At 41.9% G+C, this 24,456-nt stretch overlaps 1 protein-coding gene and 1 pseudogene across 1 annotated transcript; one reads left to right on the forward strand and one right to left on the reverse strand.

The window, feature by feature from the left end:
* Positions 1-6,291: 6,291 nt before the first annotated feature.
* Positions 6,292-13,569, reverse strand: DMRTB1 (DMRT like family B with proline rich C-terminal 1). The gene is made up of 4 exons (XM_085308165.1): positions 13,155-13,569; positions 11,551-11,783; positions 9,563-9,707; positions 6,292-6,398 (listed from the first exon to the last, which is right to left on the reverse strand). Exons 1-4 carry the CDS (start codon positions 13,552-13,554, stop codon positions 6,295-6,297), a joined length of 882 nt encoding a protein of 293 aa, XP_085164291.1. The 5' UTR covers positions 13,555-13,569; the 3' UTR covers positions 6,292-6,294.
* Positions 13,570-20,845: 7,276 nt separating this feature from the next.
* LOC146594100 (solute carrier family 25 member 3 pseudogene) lies at positions 20,846-22,246 on the forward strand (annotated as a pseudogene).
* The last annotated feature ends 2,210 nt before the right edge of the window (positions 22,247-24,456 follow it).

Here is a 24,456-nt window from a genome sequence, read left to right on the forward strand (position 1 = left end):
AGGCACAACGGCCGGGAGCAGCGCGCGCGCTTGGGCACGCGACTCTCCCCCAACGGCCGGGAGCAGCGCGCGCGCTTGGGCACGTGCCCCCCCACCCCCTCAACGGCCGTTGGCGGCCACGCAGCGGCTCGTGACCGCGCTGCCCTGTCGCTGTCGCCGCCCGTCGCGCTTCCGCCGCGCCGCGTCGCCGTCAAGGAAGGGCCAGTCCCGCCCCGCTTCCCTCAGCCGATCCCGTCCGCCTCGTTTAACCCTCGAGGGGGTGAGCGCAGCCCGCTGCGACAGCGCCGGGGCAGCCGGCGGCTGCCCTCCCTGGCAGCGCGGCGCCCTGCCGAGGTGAGCCCGAGGTGGTAAATGAACTGATAATAGCACAGGGAAAGAAGTAGGCTGACTATGCCAATAGAGAAGTTCCTGATGGAACATTTGCCATGAGAACAATAGTTTCTTAACAGGATGCTGAAAACCTCATATCTTGAGTTGTTAGAACAAGTCACAGAAAAACTTTTCTGTAGTAAAAAATGCTTGCATTGGAATGCAGGCTGGGGGCAAAAGGAGGATGAATTAGGTAACCTAATCGATCTCTGACTTTGATGAAACCATGCTTCCAGTTGGCTGTTTAGCAGTAAATAGTATTTATCTGCTGTTACATTTTTGAAATGTATAGATTCATGTGCTGTTGATAAACAACAAATCAGGAAAACTTTTCTGTGGGGCATGTTGGAGTTCAGGATCTGCCAGAGATACCTGCTCAGGGGTAAAGCCATGGGCCAGTTCAGTCCAAACACCACAGACTGCTGGGTTTTTTGAGGCAAGGGTGTCCTTCTGCTAGCGTTCTCTTCCTTTTCACAGCCCCTGAGACATGCATTAGCTAGAGTAAGATGCAATCAACACACTTTATCAAAACTGTTTCTAAGTTGCAGTGATGCCTCAGGAGAAAGTCAGTTCCTTCCCTCCTGCTACTGAGGGGAATGAGTGTTACATGTGCTGGTATCCTGCCGGAAAATCCAAACTTGAGATGAAATATGTCAATATATTGAAACAGGATCTTGCTAAAAGATGTCAATGAGGAGCTTTGAAAGCCTTCAGATGCTGAGTGAACATTATGGGTAACTGGTCTTTGGCAGAAATCTCTCTGCAAGCAAGAACTGAAACAGGCAAGGTCACACATAGTATTTAGTTAAACAGAGTAGTGGGCTTACTGGTTGCTTGGGTGAGGCATAGGTGAAAGATCAAGGAAAGGCAAAAAGCAGCTTAGCCATGGATTTCGTATTTACAAATGCTAGCGTAAGATTTGAGCTAGAAAGGCGGTATTATGTTCTTATTTAATGTAATTTTAAGAGAGAAAGTGAAAGAGTTTCTATATTGACTCTGCTATCCAAAGTGGTAGAAACTTCATTAAATCATGAGCTAAACTCAAATATGTAATAAATCCCATGTAAGAATCATTTGGCAATGTGAGACAGTAAATGAGGAAGGGAATGTCAAAGAAAAAATTATCTGCAGGTAAATGAGACTTTTGAATTATTTGAATGTAGGTGTATATTTACTATGGAAGAACATAAAAAACAGGCTATTTGCACCATGATCAAAAGAACACATTTCTTAATGGGAAACAGAAAAAAATAGGAAAGGTTCTTCCAGGGAACTCTGCATGTGGTTGTTATTTAAACCACATTTTGTAAAAATAAATGTGTTGGATTTGTCCTAACTTATGTGGCTTGGACACCTTTGAGTGGATTGTACAATTAGGACTATAAAACCCTGAAAGTAATTAGCAAGTGAAACCAGAAATGCCTCCACTAAAGACAGTTGCATGAAAGAAAGCATGTGAGATCAGAACTGATGTATAATTAGAGCCTGATCTCTACAAAGTCAGTAGCAAGTTCACCATTAATGTTGCACAGCTGAGGAGGCCAGTATCTGAAGAGCCAGTGGGAAGGGACAGCAGGGGAAAACAAGAGGAGTATTTAACACACTGCAAATGAAAATAAAATAGTACAGTAGGCCTGCTGCAAGCCTAGTTTCTGGAAGCCTTGCTTATGTCTAACAACATAGGCCCTAGGATGCTAATACAAGTAAAATGCATGGCAGGGGGAGGGGAGGGTGAGCAGGCACATCACTGCCTGGTCACCTGTGAGGGATCTGGTGCTCTCACAATAGCCTGGGCTGCAACAAAGTATGCAATGACACTCTGGTTTCAGGAATAGATTCCACAACATCTTTCTTTAAATTTGGATTTCTCTCTTACATTTTGGCAAGAATGGAGATTCTGTGACTAATGCTGGTATTGCAGTAGTAAAATATTGGGCAAAAATAGGAAAACCAGACCTATTTGCCCATAAGAATGATTTAATTAAAGTTTCCACTGTTCCAAAGTAGGTATGTTTCACATCATAATTTTTCTGTCATGAAAATTATTTTTTTAAGAGAAGGGAGAATTCTGTTTGCAGCAAACTGACTTTATTGGTAGGCAGTTAAATATTTCTTTGGATCGCTGTTCAAAATTAATTACTCATTAATGTGGAAAAAACAGCTATAGTCTTGCTGTGGATTCAGAGGTTTCCAATTGGGTGCATCTAATTCCAAGAAGAAAAGAAAAAAACGTAGTGAGAGTTAGTATTATAATTACTGTCATACGAAAACCTGCTTCAGTCCAGATGTAGAAGCCGATACCACAGAATGTTAACATCTTGCAGTTTGCTCTAGGGCAATGACAAATGAGTCTCACATATGCTTGCAGAATGGACATATTACATGATCCTTCTAGCATCCCTTGGGTTTGTTTTCCTTTTTCCAAAGCTCCTGCAGAAAATGCAAATCTGCAATAATCTGAAGTTTTGGACAGTGTCACAGACACCTCTGTATAAGTTGGAGCCTACACTTGCATACCTAACTAACATGTCAACTCTGTACCCTTACAAATAATTCCATTGAAAGTAATGAAATTAGTGGTGTGAGTAAGCTTTAAAGAACTGGCTACTAATTTTAGGTTTTTCCCTTCAGTGAACAAACAGTGCTTGCTCTTTGATGACCCAGCAGCTTGCATTGAGGACAGAGGACTGAAAGAAGTGTCAGGGGTTAGGAACCACATCTTTAGAAAATCAGATTATTCAACAAAGAATTCAATCCTAAGAAATCAAATAATAATGATAATGTAAATGCTATATGCAGAGTTCCTACTGCAGCGAGCAGTAGCTTGCATGCTGAAAGATTTYAGGAGCAGATGTTATAGCTAACTTTCCTTTTTGTCCCCAAGTTTTATGAATTTGACCAAAGTATATGTGGCTTCGGCCTTGATTAAAAAAATTCTGGGATGATTTAGGTTGGAAGAACCCCCAAGTGTCTTGTCTAATCCAAATCATTCCATTTCAATCCAAATTGATTTCATTATCCCTAAGTAATTTATTTAAATAAATGGAGTCAGAAGAGATCACAGCGTTTAATCACTGGAAACACTGGTTGGCACTAAGTCTGGAATTAAAATCATTTGCTTGGAAGTCTTTAAGCACACAGTATGAAAATACCACTTGTAAAGGAACATTTTTTCCTTGGTTAAAAAGGACAAGCTGAGCATAACATGGAAGAATGAAAACTTGTCATATCAACGTAAGATAGTCCTTCCTGTCAGTTGGGGAGGATTACTCACTTTAACTATCTTCCAATTAATTCATCTTTCCATATAGAGATAGATGCAAAGCAACTTTGGGACAAATTTCCCAAAATATAAAAATCTGAACTGTTTAGTCAGATGACACTAAACAACAATTACACATATTAAACAGTGTTGGCCCCAATATTGACCCCCTAGGAAAGTCAAATGTAACTGCCCACCAGTTACTAAGCTTTAGACTGTTGACATCAACCCTTCTTTGAGCCCTACAGTCCAGCCAGTTTTTCACCTACCTTGTATCCAGCCATCCAGTCCATACCTCCCCAGTCTGGCTCAATGGTAACATGGATGACCATCTCAACAGCCTTGCTAAAGTCAAAGTAGATGACAACTGCTGCTCTCACCTCATCCACAAAGCCGGTCGTTTCATCATGGAAGGCAATCAGGTTGATCAGGCATGTTTTGCATTTATTTGGACACAGCCTTCATGATACTGTAAAACATTTCCTCCCTTCCAAGACTCTCCTCTTAAAGCAGCTGCTCCATTTCCTTGTTCATAAGTGCCTTTTTCTCTCCCTTTTAATACACTACATCCCTCTTGAGATGAACACTAGTCTGCAGCAATGCAGAGAGAGAAACCCTACTGAAGTGCCTGATCATAATTCAAACAGCCAAAGCAAAGGCTTTAGTTCATTAATAGATAGCTCCAAAACATGAGGAAGAGGAAGGCCAGGACTCTGGCTTGACAATCTCGAACAGTGGCACAGCAAAAAGGAAGAAAAAGTACAGTACATGTAGTATAGCTGCAATGACTGTGCTTTACAATCAGTGAAATGGGCTAGAGTCCATCTTTTTTTGGAGATTTAAAGAGTGTAATGCAACACTGAATATGCATTTGGAAAAATATCTGGAAAAGAGACTATTCAACTGTTCAATCTTGTACATTACTGTTTCTTTAAATCATTGTATTATATATGAAAAAACTCCATCCACAGAGGAACCTGCTTTGTGGGTGCTGCTGGTATTTCTGTTCATAGATCATTTTATTTTGAAAAGAGCTTTGCCCCCCTACAGACACCTTCAAGAAGTATTCAGATTTTGCCAAGCACACAGCAATTTTTGAGARGAGGTCTGGACACTCCTGGAAGTTGCGGTCTGTTGTATATCTAGTACATAACAAGTTGTACCTCAGATTATTTGCTGCAGGTATGTATGTTTTTCAGTTTCTTCTTCTGGCAATTGTAAGTGTGCCACTTCCACTCACCGCCCTGCAAAACCCTGGCTGTGTGCTACAAGCCATGGCAGAAGAAAACATTCTAGGAGATCATCTACTACCTTAAAAACCTGTTTTTTTTCAGCTTAATATATTTTTTTTTACATATTGCATTGAGCAAGGGATTATTAGTGCAAGTAGCAGAAAAGAAGAATATTTTTGTTATTTCTCACCTCTACAGCAGGAGTAATGTAGCAGAAAAACACTGAAGCCTCAGTCTCTTTTCAGGCAGGCTTGTTACAGCCTGTTCAGGGGAGCACCTGAAATTTGCTTAGAATCCTTACATGTAGATATGCGAGCTTCAAATCATCACAACCGTATCAACAATTTAATGTATCTTTTTTTATTATACAAAAGTCCTCCTAAAATTATTCAAACATTAACAACTGATCCACTTAACACAAAACCAATTCCTTGTGGCAGAACAGTAGAGAAATGCATCTTTCATTTTTATCTAAACATTATCATTGAAAATCACAACTTGCATGGGTTTAGCAAATTACTGTTGTAAATGGTGTTTTTGCCCTAGCTTCTTAGCCAATCTCTCTACACCTCTGATAGGCCACAGTGCAGTTCCAGTCCATATGTATTTAGCTGCCTACCTGAGGCCTTTAGAATCAAATGGTAGTGTTTTGTTCAGCTGTACTGAGTTAAACAACACAGAAATAATGTATAAACCCTCACAGGCACTCAAAATCCTGAAGCCTGTGTGACAAGAGGTGATTCCAAATCAGTCTGTCCCCTACCTGAAGAGAAGGTGCCCTAAAGGCAGTTCACCTGGAAAACAATGAGGAGGTACTGGATTTCAGCACAGATCAGACCTTTCCGCAAATTCTTCTCAAGTCTTCCTGGACACATGTACCACATGTCTGCTACTGCCTCAGCCTTATGAACGCCAGGGAATCATGTTCCTCATCAGTCATGTAAATCAGCAACACAGACTGTCTTCCCATCCTCTCTCACTCAATCTTCAGGCTCTTCATCACTTAACTCAGAACATATTCAGAACCAGGATTCCTTTAGARCAAACTGATACACAAACAACACATTCTTGACCACTGCTGTGAGCACGAGAGGCTACAGAGTGTATGTGGCAGAGAGGGTGCCATCTAGCCTCAGGAGAGGAACCAGCACTTGAAGTCATAATCCTCTGCTGCTTACTGCTGCTTAAGGAGGAAGGGATTTATGGTGGCTCTGGCAAACCTCTTTTAGGAACAAGGGCTTTACACTACAGGGAGGGTAGAGCTGTGATGCTGATAGCTTTAACATGATCATAAAGTGAAGCAGGGAACTGATCCCCTTCCAGCTGTTGTGGCTGCTCAACAACTAAGTACTACTCTATACCCATATTAACCACTACTCTCCTCAGTAGTGAAAACAGTGCTTTCTGCTACTCAGGTCTTCTCCAGGCCATTTAATGTTTAGAGTATACAGTTTGGTCTCTGTTCGTTTCTTCAGGGGAAGATGGTTGGCCAGGTTCACAAACCACCCCTGAATCCTGGCTGTCAGCTGCTGTAGCTGGAAAAAAACAAACAAACAAACAAAAAAACCCACAGAAAATGGTCAGAGTTAAAAACAAACAAACAGGGTTCCCCCAACCTTTATTTCAGTTTGCCTTGCACATGGTATCAATCACAACATTTCCAGAGATAAACAATCAATGCAAAATGACTTTTGTAAATCTAGTTTGTTTTTCAACTCAGTTAATTCAAAGGTGCTTGACATAAAGAGCTACAGTTCTCCAGAGATGCTGCACTTCAGATAGCAATTAATTTTTTCAGCCATGCTTAAAGAAATGTACCAAGAGTGCTTCAAGATGGCAGGTGTTTGACATGGAAAGCTGCGCTGGAATAGAAACAGGAGGCAAACTGCTTTGCCTACTTAACTGTAGTGAAGCTATGCAATGTCTCTTGAATGTTCCTGCGAATTCACAAAGATCTTGACTGACTGAAAATCACCTCTTCAAATCCAGCTGGAGAATTTTACTTTATAAAGATTTTACTTGCCAGTTTGCAGTCTTCCTCACATGGAGACTGGGATTTTTTATTTGTTTTTTTTTCTGTGCTTTATTCTTTTAGAAAGCCAGCAATCTGTAATCAGATGCTATACTGGTGGCTGTACTAGACATACCTTGCATTTATTTTGTAAAATCTCCGTATCATTACTAGTCAATATGGCATGAAATTGTATAACCACATAGCCTGCACTTCAGTTCACCATTGTAAACCTAACTGACCTCAATCATCCAGTTGCAAGTCAACTATTGACTCAGACCTTTCTGGCAGCTGCTTCTAGCCTTGGGAAAACTTTTTCAGACAGGATTTTTTTTTTTTTTTAATCTGTCTTCATCCCAGATCCCCTTCAGAGGCAGAGATCACAGGCAATTCTTCCCAGCAGTTCTCCCCTACTAGTTTTCTATAACCATTTTCCCATAACTGTTTTGCCAGAGAGCCCATTTCACCTCAATGTGAGGCCTCTCTGGAGGAAAGATGTTCCCATGTCTTTGTTTGAATCAGTTCCCTTCTGGGAAAAGAAAGACATGACATGATGGCACTACGCACTAAATGTTAYACCTTTTCTCTTTTTTCAAGATGCATCTTGAAAACCAGGATCAAAGATTTATTGGTTTCACTGTAGCTTCTGTCTACATCTGTATCTTCTGCTTTGAATGCTATTTTGTATAAAATCTCATGCAGAAAATATCCTACCCTCACTGGGTCACAATTAGCTGTAATTCCTATATATCCTGAAGTAAAAACACAATGTTGTGGAATTAATTTGTACTTCTCCCTCGTACCAAGAGAATGGGATTGTTCTCTGAGCAGTGGGACCCATGACACATGTTTCCTATGACATTGTGCCTGGGTGGCGATTTTCCCTGAGTGTAATAAGGGCTGAGGCCACTAGATGGCATTTTGCTTTGTGAGATGTGCTCTGATGACCTCTCTCCTCTATCCAGTTGCCTATTTGCATGATTATTTGGCTAGTAATACTTCACTCTTACCAATAGAGGGCAGGATCTTCTGTTTTCCTCATGGCATACCTCCACTTCCCTCCATGTGCCCTGCTTGTCCACTGCCCCCCAGTTCTTTCCATGTTCCACACCCCCAGGAACATACATGCAGCTCTGTGTATGTCCTCTACTGCTGCAGTATCCCCAGACTTCCTGTTCTCACTAAACCACAAAACCCATTAATCCTCACATAGACTTTGTTTTGCCTGCCAGCCCTCACCTTCCTCTCTGCCCTTCATATTGAGCAAATACTGTAACACCTTCAGCAGTCTAGTATCTCCTAAACACTGCACTAAAGTTCTGATACGTTTATCAGTATCTTTAAATAAGTTTACATTTCCACAATGTCTGTACACTCTCCAAGTTGCCATATTCTTCATAGTCCCCTTATCCTCCTCATGTCCTGCTTGGTTTTCCTTGGCTTTCCAGCCGGAACAAAGCAGATAGGCTCTGACTGCTCTGGAGTTGTGTGCATGATGCTGGGTGACTGGCATGCACTTGGTTGTTGGTCAAGGCATACACGCATCAGCGAGTAACTGAGTGCAAGCTGCCTGCTAGCTAAACACCATGTTGTGGCTGCAAACAAATACTTCTGTGGGAGATGTCTGCTTCTCCTGCAGATCAATGCTATTGGGGCCTGTAATCATGGCTGATATGTTCGGCTGAAATAACTAATGGGTCGAAAAGTTATGAGGGACTGACATTAACAAAAAAATGAGACTGCATCAGCCTTATTTTCTTGAGAAGCCAGGCCAAAATAATCCCAACTTATATCTTGTCCCACATATCTAACCACAATAGCTACTTTTAAAATTCAAATCATACAATTACATTCCTCCTTCTTACACAGAAGATTTGATTTTTCACTGGGTGATGGCTGTAATTTGGTAAACAGATTTAAAATTTCTGATTTTCATATCTAAGAAGAAAAATAAAATCCTATTTATATATCTCTGTTTTCCAAAAGAATCTAAAATAAAACTGATTATTCACTCATCCAGTGCTACTGGTTAATTCTCTGAGCAGTTCTACCCTCTTGTGGTCACAACTAGCTGCATCAAAATGAAAAACTTGTAATCTGATTACAAATACAGCCTTATGTGGACCCAATATATGAGACACAAAGAGAGGGGCACAAAGACTTACCTATGCCAAAAATTTAAAATATTGTGAGATATAACAATTTGAGATTTTGAAGATTCAATCTCTCATTTACAGCACTTAAAGTGTGGGATTTTTAGGTGAGTAAGAAATTTTACATTGCTCATGCTAAGTATTAGTCTGCATTTTTTTAACATTTAGTTTAACTTACAAGAGAGGCAATTTTTTTTAATGTCCTGCAAACTGGATATCTAGAAAAATGTTTTCATTTTGAGAACATCAGATCCTATTCTGGAATGACTGAATCCTGTGGCCACCCACCTCTGAGTGAGATGGCGGTGCTTGTCAGCTGGAGACCCCAAGGATGCTAGGCTGCTTTCCCTAGGTCAGCCATACCCAGAGCTTGTACAAGCTCAGAAGCCATCCCAGAACTTTCAGGGTCTCAGTCCTGGCTCCATCACAGGGCTATGGGAAACTCCAAGAATTGTAGCTAGAATTGGTTAGGCACTGAACCCAGGTTAAAAATGGCACTCCTGGGGCTCATCTCACTCATCTCACACTGCCTTACCATGTGTTTCCTTGGTTGTTTCAGCCAACACATTGAGTGGAAGGGGAGGTGGAATGTAATGAATCCCTGGCAGGAAACTTGGCGGAATAAACTGAGGCAGAGGAGTGTAATATCCTTGATGGAAATCTCCACCTCCATCTGCAATCTGCAGAAACACATTAAACAAAGTATCAGAGACTGTCTGCACAATATATTTGCAGTATCAATTTCAAACTTGATTTTGGCCTGTAAACATCCCATTTTTTGTCCATTTTGTGATCATATGCTGCCAAATCCAAGCATGCATTAGCAAGTGCCCAGCCTGTCCACAATGCAATAAACAGAAACGGAGAGATGGTAGCTTCTCAGACAATGTCTCAGCTGAAACGGACCTTGTGAGTCCTTGTCATCTGTTCTGGTGTCTCTTCAGACCATTTAGTTTAAGCCACCAGCAGCTCACCTTCACCACTTACCTGGAGCACTTGCCACTGAGCAGATCTGGAAGCCTTCATGCAGCAGAGAGGCAAGCTAGGAAAATGCTCCTGGCCACCACCTGCCTGTTACTCATGACTTCTTTCCTGAGCCCAGTGAAGTGAATTGCTCTCCTGCCACTGAGGGGCTGGTGTGCACCATATACTTCCCCCCAGACATAGGCTTCTGTGATCAGAGAACCGACCAGAGCATGCCAAACCTCATGCAGAGAAATAGCAGCACTTCTCTTTTTGATCTGGGCACGCACCCAGTGTCTCAGGTCACACAGGGAGCTGGCATGAGAGCTTCCCATCTGTTCCTGGGCCATTAAAAAGTTACGTTCAAAACCACAGACAGTGATGTTCTAAACAAGGAATGTCCAACCTATGCGTACAGCCATATCCAACTGACCAGGGTAATTTATCTGGGCCTCAGGCTGCTGCTATCCACTTTTACTCTCAAAAATCCCTAAAATGCAGACAGAAGTTTACTGTGCAAGCATAATAAATCTGCTACTCTTGAGGCAGATCACTCTGTTTTAACATGAATTGATCAAGAGTACTCAGTGCAAACAAAATGGCCTATGGCAGCTGGAATCTGATAATGTGCCCAACCATGGTGCAAATACTGGACACCAGCAGTTTAAAGCAACAGCAGTGACAGCACTGAAGGGAACTGTAGGTGTCCACACACACTGTTACAGTTGATAGGCCATGTAGGATCTTGCTCCTTACCATTTCTCTGTGGTTTGAAGGTGTGGGTCAAGCCTTGTCCTGGTCTATCCCTCAGCTGGGTAGTCTGCATGCCACCTTCAGCTTTCACAGGTACTTAAAGTGCTGAACCCAGCCAAGGAGTCCAGCTTAGTGATACTGATTTGTTCTGTTCTCCTTCAAGAGATCTCCTTTTTCCAAAATACACCTGTCCATTCCCCCTCAATACAATCTCAACTTTCTGCTCAACATTTTTCTCAATAGAAAATAGGTGTTTCAGTTAGTCATCATTTTTCATTTGAAACTTCTGTTAACCACCACAATTTCCCACTTATTTTTGAGAAACCAAGTATCTCAAAACAGAAATACCTGACCATGCTGATTCACTGTCTTGTGGAAGCTGAAAGAGATTTTTCACTGTCCTTCTCTGAGGCTATGGCATTGGCCAACCCAAGCTACCTTCTCATTCAGTGACTTCTGTCTTACATGGAAAAAGAGGATCTTCCCAGTACACATTCTGTGGTGTCTGTGCTGGCACAATATGACCATGTTAGTTACCAGCTGCCATCATCCCAAAAGGCTGCTGTCAACATCAGCAGGAGGTGTAAGTCCCCTAATACAAAATCTGACCCGTCACAATAGCAGTTTTGATGTTCTGGGTTCAGGTCAGATTGAGTATTACTATTCGCGTGTGGTTTTTTCAGTGCATCAAGATGCTGTGAAGTAACTGATAAGCAGGTAACTTTTCATAGTTACTCTAACAACAAGAAGGCAGCTGAAAAGAAAGACAACAGTATTTCCAGAAGTAATTAAAAAGACCATACTTACTGACAGAGAAGCTGCACTCCCTGGCCCATAGGTGCTAGGAATGTGTCGGAAACCTCTTTGAAGTGATATCCCTGGAGGTGATGGTGCTCGCCTACAGCCTGATTGATTGATGGCAAATCCCATGGGAAATGGGTGGTAAGGATACACCCCAGAACGCCCAGGGTACACCTTCAGAGGTTCTCTCTCCAAGTATTCTGAGTTAACCATGTATTCTGGAGGAAAAGCACGGTGAGCTAGGAAGCAATTAGAAAGGAACAAATAAAAGCATCGCTGTAGTGCTGTGCACTTCAGTAGAAATAGTTGCTGGGACAAATTCCACTCTCAGCTAGGAGCATCTGGCCCTTGTTTAAGCTGCCAGCAGCTCACCTTCACCACTTAAATCAGGACTTTTACCCCTGATGAATTTCTTTTGTGATCTTTTTAAGGAACGAAGGAAAGTTGCAACAGGCAAACCTAACACTGCAGAATGAGTTGCAGTCTCTTCTGCCTTATGCATTGTGAAGCTAATCCTTAGTAAAGCACTGACTGCAGTGTCTTATTCTTTCAGTGTATGTGCAACAGCAGGAGAAAATAACCTTCCTTAAGACTTTTAAATCTATCAAAATTTAAAGAATTTCTGTGGAAATACTAAAGAGCTCTAAATTCAGTACTATCTGTACTTCAAAAGTTATTTTGCAGAGAAAACCTCATTTTTAGTTTCCTTGAAATAGGCAATTTCAGGTACAGGACTCAGTTACTTTGGGTTTTTATCTTGTGTCTTAACTCTTAAATGGCTTTAAAAAAGGGGCTGTATGAACAGGAATAGTCTTTCTTGTCTGCACATCCTCCTGTTGATATAGAGTGGAAGGGTTTGCTTCTAGAATAAACCTACTGGAGTACTGTAATTCTGCTGCTTGCCCCTAACCCTGCTTGAAATTGGTCAACAGGTTTAAAGTGTTATTAAGAGAAAGACTGACAAGCATATGTACAGCCAGCATGATCCATAAGCCTCATTTCCTTAGGAAACCAAGCTGAAAAAATGGAACAGCTATTGACAGATTAGGTGGAAACTAGAGATGTCTGAAACGACTCTTTTCTCCGGGCTTCTCAGACCAGCAGTTTCTTTGTCTTCTAGACTGCCAACTCTCCAGACACCCAGACTAATGCCTACTGCAGTCTGTAGGGATTTCCGTAAAATTACTATGGTAAATAGAGTAATAGGATGAAATTACTATAATAAATAGTAATAGACTAGACAAGTCACATGAAAGACTCTATTAAAGGAAGCAATTTAAGAGGTGACAGACCATACACCTTTTCCATCTGCTAAAACTATGCTCTACTCTTAAATACAAATGCACTTTTACACCAAGTGATCTGTGCCAATTTAAGCCTTTGCTACAAGAATTAAGGCCAAAAGGTCTCTTTCTTTTATGGTGCTATCATAAAATACTTGCTCTAGGCAACTGCAGCAGTAACTTTGCAATTTACTTGCCACTGCTCAGTTTTTAGGTGTTTTTCTTGCTGAAGGGATATGTGTGTGAAATTACGAACGACGAGGATGCAGAGGATAGCAGGGCAGGGTGAGGGAGGCCGTCGGGGACAGGCGCCAGCGCAGCCCTTACCGTAGTCCCAGAGGGGAGTGCTGCCAGGAGGCGGTGGCGGTCCCCGGCGCGCCATGCCCTTGCCGCTGCCACTGGCCGCTGGGACGCCCTTGGTCGCCTCGCGGCCGGCTGCCGGGCCGCCCTGCTCGGGGGCGGCGGGGGCCGCAGCGGGACCGTCACCCGGCGGCGTGGGGCCGGCAGGCTCCCCAGCCGGGGAGTCGGGCGCCTGCTGCCGCAGCGCCTTCTGGGCCGCCATGATCTTCTGGCGCTCGGTGATGAGGGCGCACTTGTCGCAGAGGCACAGCTTCCAGCGGCAGTGCCCGGCGTGGCCCTTCACCGGCACCACGAAGCCGTGGTTGCGGCACCGGGAGCACTTGGGGGTCCGCAGCACCGCCTTCGCCGCTGCTTCCTCGGCCTCCATGGCACTGCCAGCCCAGCTGCCGCAGCGTGCCCGGCCCAGTTGCTGGGTGCTCTCTTATATACCAAATCCCCACCACCCTGGCATGTAGCGAGCGGGGCAGGCGGGGCAGGAGCCGGGCCACCGCTCCCCAGACCTTGCCTGCCAGCCTTCCCTGGCTGGAGCAAGGCACGAGGGAGCCGTGGGCCCCGGGAGCGTGCTTCACCAGCAGCACGCCTTCACACGCTTCCCTGCTGCCTGCATGTGAAGGCAGGGAGTTTTGGACAGGCTTAAGGGGATTATTTTGAGAGGTGTGTGTGCATAGGTGTGAAATCCAGAGCCTGTTAGGCTAGACATTTAAATGATCCTCATCCCTTTTTGGCACTCCAGCAGCTATGCTCACTTTCATACCTTGCATTTGCTGTTAGTACACACAGCACTTTAGTTTCATTTTGTTTCCAATTTGCAGTATCCTTTCCCYGATCAGGAGAGAGCAACTGCTTCAGCAGGGGAAAAAAAAAAAGTGTCATCATTCTGGTTTTCCAAGCAAGGCTGTACTGTAAAGGGGGAAAGCATATTCCAAACACCAGTCTTTTCAGGAGAACTCAAAGCTCAGAACTCCTTATTCTCTGGTAACAGGCACAGGTTTACAATTAGCAACACAAGCGTGCTCCAGGTTCAGTATTGCTTATCAAACACTTGTGTTATTTGTTACTGCTTGTAGCTACAAAACCATGCTTGTATACACTAGCCCAGTCCTTGGGCAAAACTCTACATGGGGCAATATACGGAATGACACTGCTGATTTGCCTCACACATGCAATAGCTAATTATGTTTTAAAATCCTGAGATGCTAATAGCTTCTGTAGCATTAAAAGGAATGCTATGAAAATAAACTACCACCAAGCAGTTGTGATAAGCTTGTTTTCTGATCCGTTTCAAGAGCAGTAGGTCACACAGGTCACATCTCTCTGCTTCCTGACACAATTCTAATAGGCAACAGAATCAACAGCCTTGCAGAAACACTTCCTGCGGAGCAGCCTGTCCTGCAAGACTTGGGTGCACAACACTGCCTCTCTGGGCAGGGCCTGGCTCTTTAAGAGATTTGGAAACAGTCTGGTTTGCACCAGCACTGAGCAGCCAGACCCTGTGCCATTCAAGCCCCAGGAGTCAGCATGCAGCCAGGGTTCTGACTTTGAAAAGCCCCTTTAGGAGTTTAGCTGTCTTCAGTAGGATTTGGGCTCTTGGGGAGGTGTTTGCAAGACCCACTATCCAAAGCAATTTAGACCCAAATGCTCAGATGCTCGCAGGTTTCAGTCCCTAGACCACTCAGCACAGCAGCAACCTCAGGCAGCAGATCTTGGGATCACACATATCCCAGGCCTTGGGATTAGTGCATATGGAAATGTAATCAATATTCTGTCCTTGTAACCACAATCCTCCTTCCTAGGAAGTCTGTCAGAGGGCTGTCTAGAAAATCAACTTCATGTGCATGGGCCTGTGTGCATTGTGGCCAAATGCCTTTGAAAATGCGGCCAGAAAATGTTGCCATTGATTCCTGATTCAGAAAAGTACTTGGTTAACACACCTTCAATACAAGCCACTTTTAAATGCAGTGTTGAGATGCTGCTTGCTTGTGCTAGGACCTTAAACAGTAGATGATGTTCCCATAATCATTCTGAACATTGACTTTGTGTTAAATATAGAATGATATCATGTTCCTAATCTTCTGGCCCATAGTTTTGGTGTATATCGAGGACACGCATATTCAGCTATAGAATGAAAGAGGATAGATGACACATTTTAAACAACTGTAATTATATCTTTTTATAGATACACAATCATATCCATTTGGATATTTAAATAGTGGAGGAGAAGAGTAGGTTGTCTACATTTTACATAGTAATTTTAACTCTGAGTTATATAATGTTAATATTCAAGGCATTTACTCAAACATACTTAATTTCTCTCCTCAAGAAAGGTGTACCAGCAATGGGCAGTTAACATTTTTTCCATAAATATATCTTTGAAAGCCATGTGGGTTTTTCTTTTGAATAATTTTCACCTAAGCATTCAGGATTTATTACAATCTCTGWATAGCTTGTTTGAAACATGACTAGATGTGCTTTTTATAGAAAAGTAAGCATTTTACTTGTGAGATGAATATGTATTTCTGCAGACAGTCTGAAGAATTCTGCTATTCCAGTCTTGTTATGTTTTTATATATACATTTGAGTTAGCGTATCACACATCATTAGCAAGACTGCCATACAGGGAAGACAGAACAATTTCCCAAAATATCTTTTTGAAATGTGATGTAGAATTGCATGTGGATGTAGCTTCAAGTCTATTATCATTTTCTTGTTTACTCATATATGAAAGAAAATGAAGCATAATAAAGACTTTATTTTCACCATTACTTAGCTTATTCCAGTATTTTATGTGACGTATAACGGGGCTATATGTACACATAAAGTGTGTACAGACAGAGTTCTGTAGTAAAATAGAATTCATAAGAATTATTTTCTTGCCAAAGTGAAGGAAAAGCAACCTGCTGGTTTCATGGTATTGAAATCAGTACCAATAATGTCTCTACTTTTTTCCAGCTTCTGGATTGTCTTAAGTACGTGTTTTTTGTATCCAGGTTGCTTTGTATGTGAAACACAGTAAAGAAAAACAACGATTTAGCTGAAAGTAGGGAACAATATAAAACACTGGCTGTCTTTAAGATGAAATTCATCCTTCTCAGACCTTTCAGCTTACATTTTATACAGTAAATATTTTTGGCAAGGCAGTTGTTCTGCTTAGATGTGATATTTCTCAGAGCATTAGCAAGATAATCAAGAAATTTGTTCCAGGAATGGCCATTTGTAGAAGATTGCTTATGCTTTTTGAAACTGCTTCAGTTATGTGACTAATGTTCAAAAACCACACACACAAACTTCTGCTTCTTGATTCTTGCAATTTAACATCTCTATTAAGAAACATTTGCAATCTTGGTTCAAAATAAATGCTTTCATACACATAACGATCAGGAATATCTTTTGAATTTTTAGGACATCACATATGAAGATAAAATCCCCTCTTCAAAAACTCTCTTCATAGTTTGGAAGCTTATAAAAACTAATGCTCTTCTACATTATAACTGATTAGTCCTTCATTTATGGCTATCAAATATGATATAATTAACTTAAGGACATTTACCTGCACAAAGAGAACTTTTTAATGAGGACTAGCCAGTCTTTAGTTGCTCCCCACTACAAACACATCCAATGCTCTTCTGTTATCTATCCTTAACAAATAACTTGACTTTTCTTGCAGAAGGTAACTTACCTCCTGGCATCACTGACTTTTGGGTTTAAGGAGAGTTCACTGCCCCGCTTGTGGGTGTCTAGATTGGTTGATGAGCTTGCAGATTAATCTCCTGATCCTTTTCCCTTCCTGAACATCTCAACTCAAGTCTAGCCCATGGGGTGACCAGAAAGGTTCTCTAAATGTCTAGGGAACATCAGAACTCCTTTCCTTATCTTGTTGCTGGGAAGGAAGTGTTTCTACCTCAATTTCACACGTCCCTCGGGTATTAGTTTATTTAAAYGTAGGTTTGTTATCTCCACATCGTACTGCAGTTATATATCTCTCTTCTATCCATCTACATGGCTAGAAAACCTGCCAAGACTACTGCAGTATCTAGACTATTACTCTCCCCTCTATTATTCACTCAGAAGCCTTTTGCAAAGACTTTCCTCCTCAGTTACGTCATCCTTCCCTTTGCATTCCTCCCACTTCTCTTTTGCATCAGTTTTATCCTATTTTTCTTCCCTGAAGAGAAATCCCTTTCACAGTCTATCCCCATCATTCCTCTCAGCTCACGTTTCCTGTCAAGATGTGGACTTTCACCTTCATCTGGCCCAGATACCATCTTTTTAAGTAGCCCTGAAAACATATCCATCAATGATACCTGTCAAAGAATTGCTAGGAATAGCTACTGGTTAATATTCTTAGGAGGTTATCTAATCCTGTGCAAAGCAAACCTACATGACCAGGAATATAATTCTAGAAGTTCCTTCCTTAGACCGTATTTTCCACTTTTCTAATCACCATGAAATTGCATTGTAGGAAACAAATTTTAGAAAAATGCTAGGAAAACAGTTCAATATAATTAGATCATATCTACCTTAAGATTTGAAATGGGTGAAATGCTTCTGAGTTGAACCAGTTTTAAATCTGGTTCCAGTTAACTTGTTTAAACCCATACAGACAGATTCACCTTTAAAATTCTCTTTTAGCATCATTTCCTTTACTTTAAAATGTTGTCTTCAGTAATGCAAACAGGAATTCCATTGGGGTGGATTTTTTTATTGTTACGAAGTTTTTAGATGGTGCAGGATTAGGTGTTGATTTTTGTCTACTGTCTCCAAAAGATGAAAGTCTATGTTTTGAACAAAGAAAACTGGATGGCATTCAAACATAAGTTTAAAATCCTCAAAAACTAGAAAAGTTATGTAAAGCATGCTTTTTTTTTTGGTAACAAATATAACTAAAATAAAGGTTGAATATTTATATCTGTGGATCTTTCTAATATAGAAGAAGAAAACTTATTCCTTAAATGCTAATTAGAGAAATTTTATTAACATGATTGCTGTTTGTTTGTTGTAGCAAGGTCTTCATCAGAGAGAAAAGAAAAGCAATAATGATTAAACTGGAACAGATAGATCTATGCTAAAAACCTTCTGTGGAAGAGGGTCAGTCAGTCTGCAGTAAATAAGGATCTTAGTATCATCATACTCATTTCTTTTTATTCCTCTGCCTAAGATTCTTAATAATTGTCCCTTGAGAAGAAATCTTCTGTTTCTTTAGAAGGTCACATTTACAAACACAAACAAGAAATTGAAAACCCAAATAATGGTCCACTCTATTAGTGCTGTGACAGCTACAGGGATGTCTTAGTTCAATACCATTTTAGTTTAGCAAGCTCCCAAATTTAGTGGGTTTTAGCCTGGAAGCCACTAGCCCTGTCAGTCGGTCCTCTGCCTGGAGAAATAAACACATTTCTAAGCCAGAGTTTTCATTCTCCTTCCCCTCAGCTACAGTTCTTGTCATATTCTCTTAGACAGGAAAACACAAAATCACATTTGAATGCCCTCGAAAAAAAAAAAAAAAAAAAAAAAAGACTTTCTGCAGAAACAGCCATGCTCAGTATATTAAGTAGGTGGCCCATTTAGAGTCATCTCTGCCTAGCACCTATTTTGCACTGAAACTGTCACGTTACCGTAGCAGCAGGCCTAAAGCAATGCTGATAGATGGATCAGTTGGGAGACAGCTGAAAGATGACTACAAATATCGAGTGTGCTTGCTGTGGGCAGGACTGCTTTGCGATTGTCAGCACTGGTATACCTCCCATGTTTTCTAACTACGTTTTTCCATCTCACATCTGAATTAGATTTCAGAGTATCTGTAGTACCTTAAATAGTGCAAAATAAATAAAAACAGCTGTTTGCCATGATTTCTTCTTCTGTGGTCTAGACTCATCAATAAACCAACTAAAAATCAAACTCCCAAATAATAGTTACCTATCAGCGTAACATGAAGCCCACGATCATAGTGTTTATTATATAGAGAATAGACAAGAACGATGAAGATTAATCTGTGCATGCTTGCTAGAATTGATTTCTGGTATTCATATCAATACCACATCATYTACCCTTGGTTATAATGTTGGCAATTCATAGATTCCCAGTGAAATGTTAAAGCTTCTTGCTGTCTCCTTAATCGCACATGTCTGAGAGAAACTGTATTGGGAACAGATCACAAGTGCTAGCATCAGTTCACTTGTATTAGCTGATTCATCAGGTGTACTGAAGGAATGCTGTTCAGAAGCATCCCTTTTGTGTTATTGCTGCAATATCCTGTTATAGGGAAAAACAACAGAATTGTTTCAATGTAGTTGAACTTTCTAGATGAGAGATAGGTAGATAGATAAATAGATAAAAATATTTAATGTATTTTCACTGGAGAGGACTTCTGCAAGTATAAATGTAAAAACACAACTCAGAAGAATGCCTGCCTGTCTCCAAATTGAGTAAGTTTGTCTTTGCTCTGCTGGCAGACTCATTTCCCTGCTACATTGAGACAAGTTGCATTTTTGTGTCTTTACAACATGAAATGGATTGATGAGCTACCTCAGCTGGGTTCTGGAGCTTCTAAGCCCACAAACACAGTATGGAAAGTATAAAAATGGCATTGAATGTAAAATGGACACAGTGGCAAGGCATCTTCCTCTTCTATCTCCTCAATGCAGGAAAGGAAAGGGGGACAGACTCACCCAGCAATGGATAGAAAATCACTTGCAGTGGCAGAGATGATGGACACAGGAGATATGAAAATAGTAGAAGGCTTTGACAACTGCAACAAGAGAAGGTCGCTCATGTGGAGCCATAGTAAAGTATTAACATCAAGGAAGCAAGAGGGAAGGCAGAAGAGGCCATAAAATTAGATTATCTTTCATCATTGTCAATGGGACTACTTGCAAGGTAAGTTATTATGAAGCATAAAAATTACAGAATCAGACCATATATTGGTAGTATTTTCCTAGAATCTAAAACAAAACTGATTTTTGAGTCAGGGCAGTTTAGTTTAATAAACTCCAGAAAACAAATAGAAAAAGACACTGAAGCATTCCTGGAGCTGTGGGACCTAGCTGTCACAAAAGGTTGCCTACTGCTGCAGGGTTGCGCTGCTGGAGAGCTTGACCTACACAGCAGCGGCTCCCTGGGGCGGGCGCCTCTGCAGAGCTTCCCCCTCACCCCCACCCCCCAGCCCCGGCAAGGGCTGTTCCTTGGGTGATCGCTCCTCTTTGCGAAGCACGGGCTGTGGGCACCCGTGCTGCCGTCAGCTCTGCCAGCGGAGCACGGAGGAACCAACAGGCAGCTGAGGGCCCAACAGCAGGCCGGCAACCTTCAATGTCTACTATACAGACCGAATGGAGCTGCTTGAAACCCTCCAGAGTTGGGCTTGTTTTCTTCCATGGCTGTTTATATACACATTAAATGCAGGGCAATACAAGGGCAGTAGCGGTTGGAGAGATTGGATGAGGCGAGGTGCGCCTGCCCTGACTTGAGTACTGCTGTGCCCAGCACGATAACCCGGATAACCCCGGCACAACCAGTGTATTTCACAGCTGGTATCCCATTTGGGTGTGAGAGTAAATTAGATCATTAAGTCCCGATCAGCACCATAATGCTTAAAAGAGTAATTACAGGGGGTGGGTGTGGGCCACCAGCAGCCTCCTGGCCCTCACTGGCTACCCCAGGGCTTGATGGCCGGGCAAGGGGCCCCACCTAGCGTCACAGCCMTCTGTGGCACCCACTGTGCCAGTGCGTGCTGGATTTTATCCATGCTGCCATGTCGCTGTGGCCCCCACCTTGCTCTGTCCCCCTCCATGCATCCCTGGGCGCCATTGTGGCATGCCCCCGAAACCATAGAGGTGTGGCTAGAGCAGCGAGTTCTGGGCATCACCCTGGGCACTCTGTCCCACAACTGTGGACACAGTGAGGGCTACACTCTAGGCAGAGCCTTTGTGGTTTGGGMGGTGCCTGTCCCCTGGCATGGCAGCCCCCTCTCAGCCCTGCTCCGGGCCCCAGGCAGCTGTCTGCCCTGCATGCTGCCACCTGAGGAGCTGCGAGGGTGGCTCTCTCCCCACTCAGGGCCAGGACCAGAGGGAAGCAGAGGCAGACAGTGCAGTCCCTGGCCCTGGGCAGCTGCCATGGCCGCCAAGGGCCCTGAGGAGGAGGAGGACAGCTGTGAATACGGCTCTGCCAAATACCTGGCTCTGTGCGGCCTGGGTGGCATCGTGAGCTGYGGCCTCACCCACACGGCCGTGGTGCCGCTGGACCTTGTGAAGTGCCGCATGCAGGCGGAGCCTGGGCGCTACCAGAGCATCATTCAGGGTTTCTCCCTCACCATGAAGGAGGAGGGCCTGCGCAGCCTGGCCAAGGGCTGGGCCCCGACCTGCGTGGGCTACTCCATGCAAGGGCTTTGCAAGTTTGGCCTCTACGAAGTCTTTAAACTGCGTTACGCTGAGATCTTGGGACCAGAGCGAGCCTATCTGTGGCGGACCAGCCTCTACCTAGCTGCTTCGGCCTCTGCTGAGTTCTTTGCTGACATTGCTCTCTCACCAATGGAAGCAGCCAAGGTGCGGATCCAGACCCAGATGGGTTATGCCAACACCCTACGTGCAGCTATCCCCAAAATGTATCAGGAGGAAGGACTGTGGTCCTTCTACAAGGGAGTGGCCCCGCTTTGGATGCGCCAAATCCCCTATACCATGATGAAATTTGCCTGCTTTGAGCGTACATTGGAGGCCCTTTATGTGTATGTGGTGCCCAAGCCACGCAGCGAGTGCACCAAATTAGAGCAGCTGGGCATCACCTTTGTAGCAGGCTATATTGCTGGTGTTTTCTGTGCTATAGTCTCCCACCCAGCTGACTCTGTGGTATCTGTACTCAACAAGGAGAAGGGCAGCAGCGCGATAGATATTCTCAAGAGGCTTGGCTTCAGCGGCCTGTGGAAAGGCCTCTTTGCTCGCATCCTCATGATTGGGACCCTCACAGCCCTGCAGTGGTTCATCTATGACTCCATCAAGGTCTATTTTAGGCTCCCTCGGCCGCCACCACCAGAGATGCCTTTATCCCGGAAAGAGCGTTTGCTTTCCAAGTAGATCCATCCCATAGATTTGGCACTCTGCTGCATTTGTGCTACAGTGTTTCATCTGTGGGTGAGACACCTCTACAGGTTCATTATGGATTCAGCTTCACCTAAATGACTTTTTCCAGAACAGACTGATCACAATAGTCTGCTTTTTCTGCAGTTACTGTGTATAGACATGATCTTATACTTAACTGTTCTGTTAAAGTTTATTAAGACTCCAGTCTCYTAACTTATGACTGCTGTTATCTTTCGACAATGAATACGAAAATTTTGAAACAGAACATATTATATTCCACTACTATACTTAAAATTCTTATGGGTATTTAATGTACATATTTTACAAAACATAGTGGAACCAAAGCATTAATATGTCTATCTGTAATAAAGTGAATTAATAAATTCACATAAGTGTTCGTGACTAAGTGTTTATTCATGTAGTGTATTGAAATTGCATATTTACAATAGTTTGCATTTTGTTTTAGAATTCTTTGCATCAGAACTGTACACTCCAAACAAGTTTGATATTTTTAAGCATGCTGTATTCTTAAAGTATTGACAATAGTTACTGTTTTTACAGTTGGTTTAAGATGGCTGAAATGTTTGGCAGAATATTTACTGGAAGAAATCCAGAGATGTCTTAGCTCTCCAACAGAATATCTATACATAAAGTAAATCRACAACTGACACATTGTTTTTTAAATGATTAACCAGAGATAGAAGACTAGATACTATATGCATTAATTAGATGCAATTTTTATCTCTTATTTTACCAAAACACAGCTTTTTGTAAGTACAAATTAAAAAACATTTAGTTAGTTTTCTTTTGTAAAGGGATAAGAGAACATCCTAACTTGATAAAATATTTGCATATATTATTCATTCAGTTGAGTGCCTATCATTAAATATATCTTAATATATCTTTTCCCCAGCGTTATTTGTATAATGCTTACTGTTTAAAAAATTAATAGTTAAAAAGCAAATAAAAACATTGTTTTCTGTGGGAAATCTTATTTATAAGTGTTTTCATGACTGTAAAAATTGGAGATCATTGTGAGTGTTCTGTGTGATATACTGAGGTAGTAAATAAATCATAATCTGGGTATTTATGGGTGATAACGTAGGCAGTCATGCTCCCAGAATTATGGATTTTAGACTTGATTTATTGGCTACAGTATCATGAGACTGAGCTGTGGAAAAATCTTACGATGCACAATGATCAACCAACAAGTATTACAAACTTCTAATTATTTGCTAATAACAATGATCAACCAACAAGTATTACAAACTGCTAATTACTTGCTAATAAGTCTGGAGAAAGATAGTTTTAAGAAGCTGAAGACAAATGCTCTTTAGCATCTCAATAAGACAGGCTCTCCTATTTTCTAGCAATCTTTCTGTCCCAGTATTCAAACACAGAGAGTAGAAATGAATATTTGCAATGAGATTTCATTAATGCCTTGAATATCTTCATCTATCTACTAGTAACACCAAATCTAATACATTTTAGGACTGTTTACCTTTTCCACAGCTGTTTTCCCAGCAGTGACTCATAGGTAACCTGTGTTCCACTAACATCTTCTTTCTTCTCTTGCCTGATTTCTAAGTACTGAACTCCTGCTGCTGGTTTCTCACACATATATTGCGTGCTGTTCAATACCATTCTATTTCAGTTATTCCAGTCATCACAATATCTCTTTCTTTCTTGTATGAGCCTTTAATCCTCTTCTGTATTGGTGATATCTCTCTGTGTTTTCTTTCAGAAAAATGTCATTAGCATACTCTTTTTCTGAGTCACAGTCACAACCAAAAATATCAAATAGTTTGTATTAAAAATAGATATTAAATATTATAAATATTATACATATTCTAGAAATAAATATTAATTATTGTATATTTAAGCAGTAGTTTTAATCAACAGAAATATATGAATCCAGCCTGCAATACCTTTGGAAAACTTAGGTTGCATTTTGTCTCATTTCATGTGTATTCACATGGTTGTTTTTCTTAAAAATATTTCCTAGAGCTTTGAATATTGTTGAGGATTTTCTGATTATCCCTTTTTCTCCTTTCTGAAATATAGGTACGAAGCTTGCTTTTCTGTAGTCATATGCTACCGGTTGGCAGATTTATTAAAAATCCTTGCTGTTGGACATGCAATTTCATGTGCTACTTCTTTCAGAACTCAGGGACAGAGATTATCCTGTCCCTCCAATTTCAGTG

The sequence above is a fragment of the Rhea americana genome, unplaced genomic scaffold (genome assembly GCF_003343005.1).
Source record: "Rhea americana isolate MKP2758 unplaced genomic scaffold, rheAme1 scaffold_27, whole genome shotgun sequence".
Taxonomy (NCBI): domain Eukaryota; kingdom Metazoa; phylum Chordata; class Aves; order Rheiformes; family Rheidae; genus Rhea; species Rhea americana.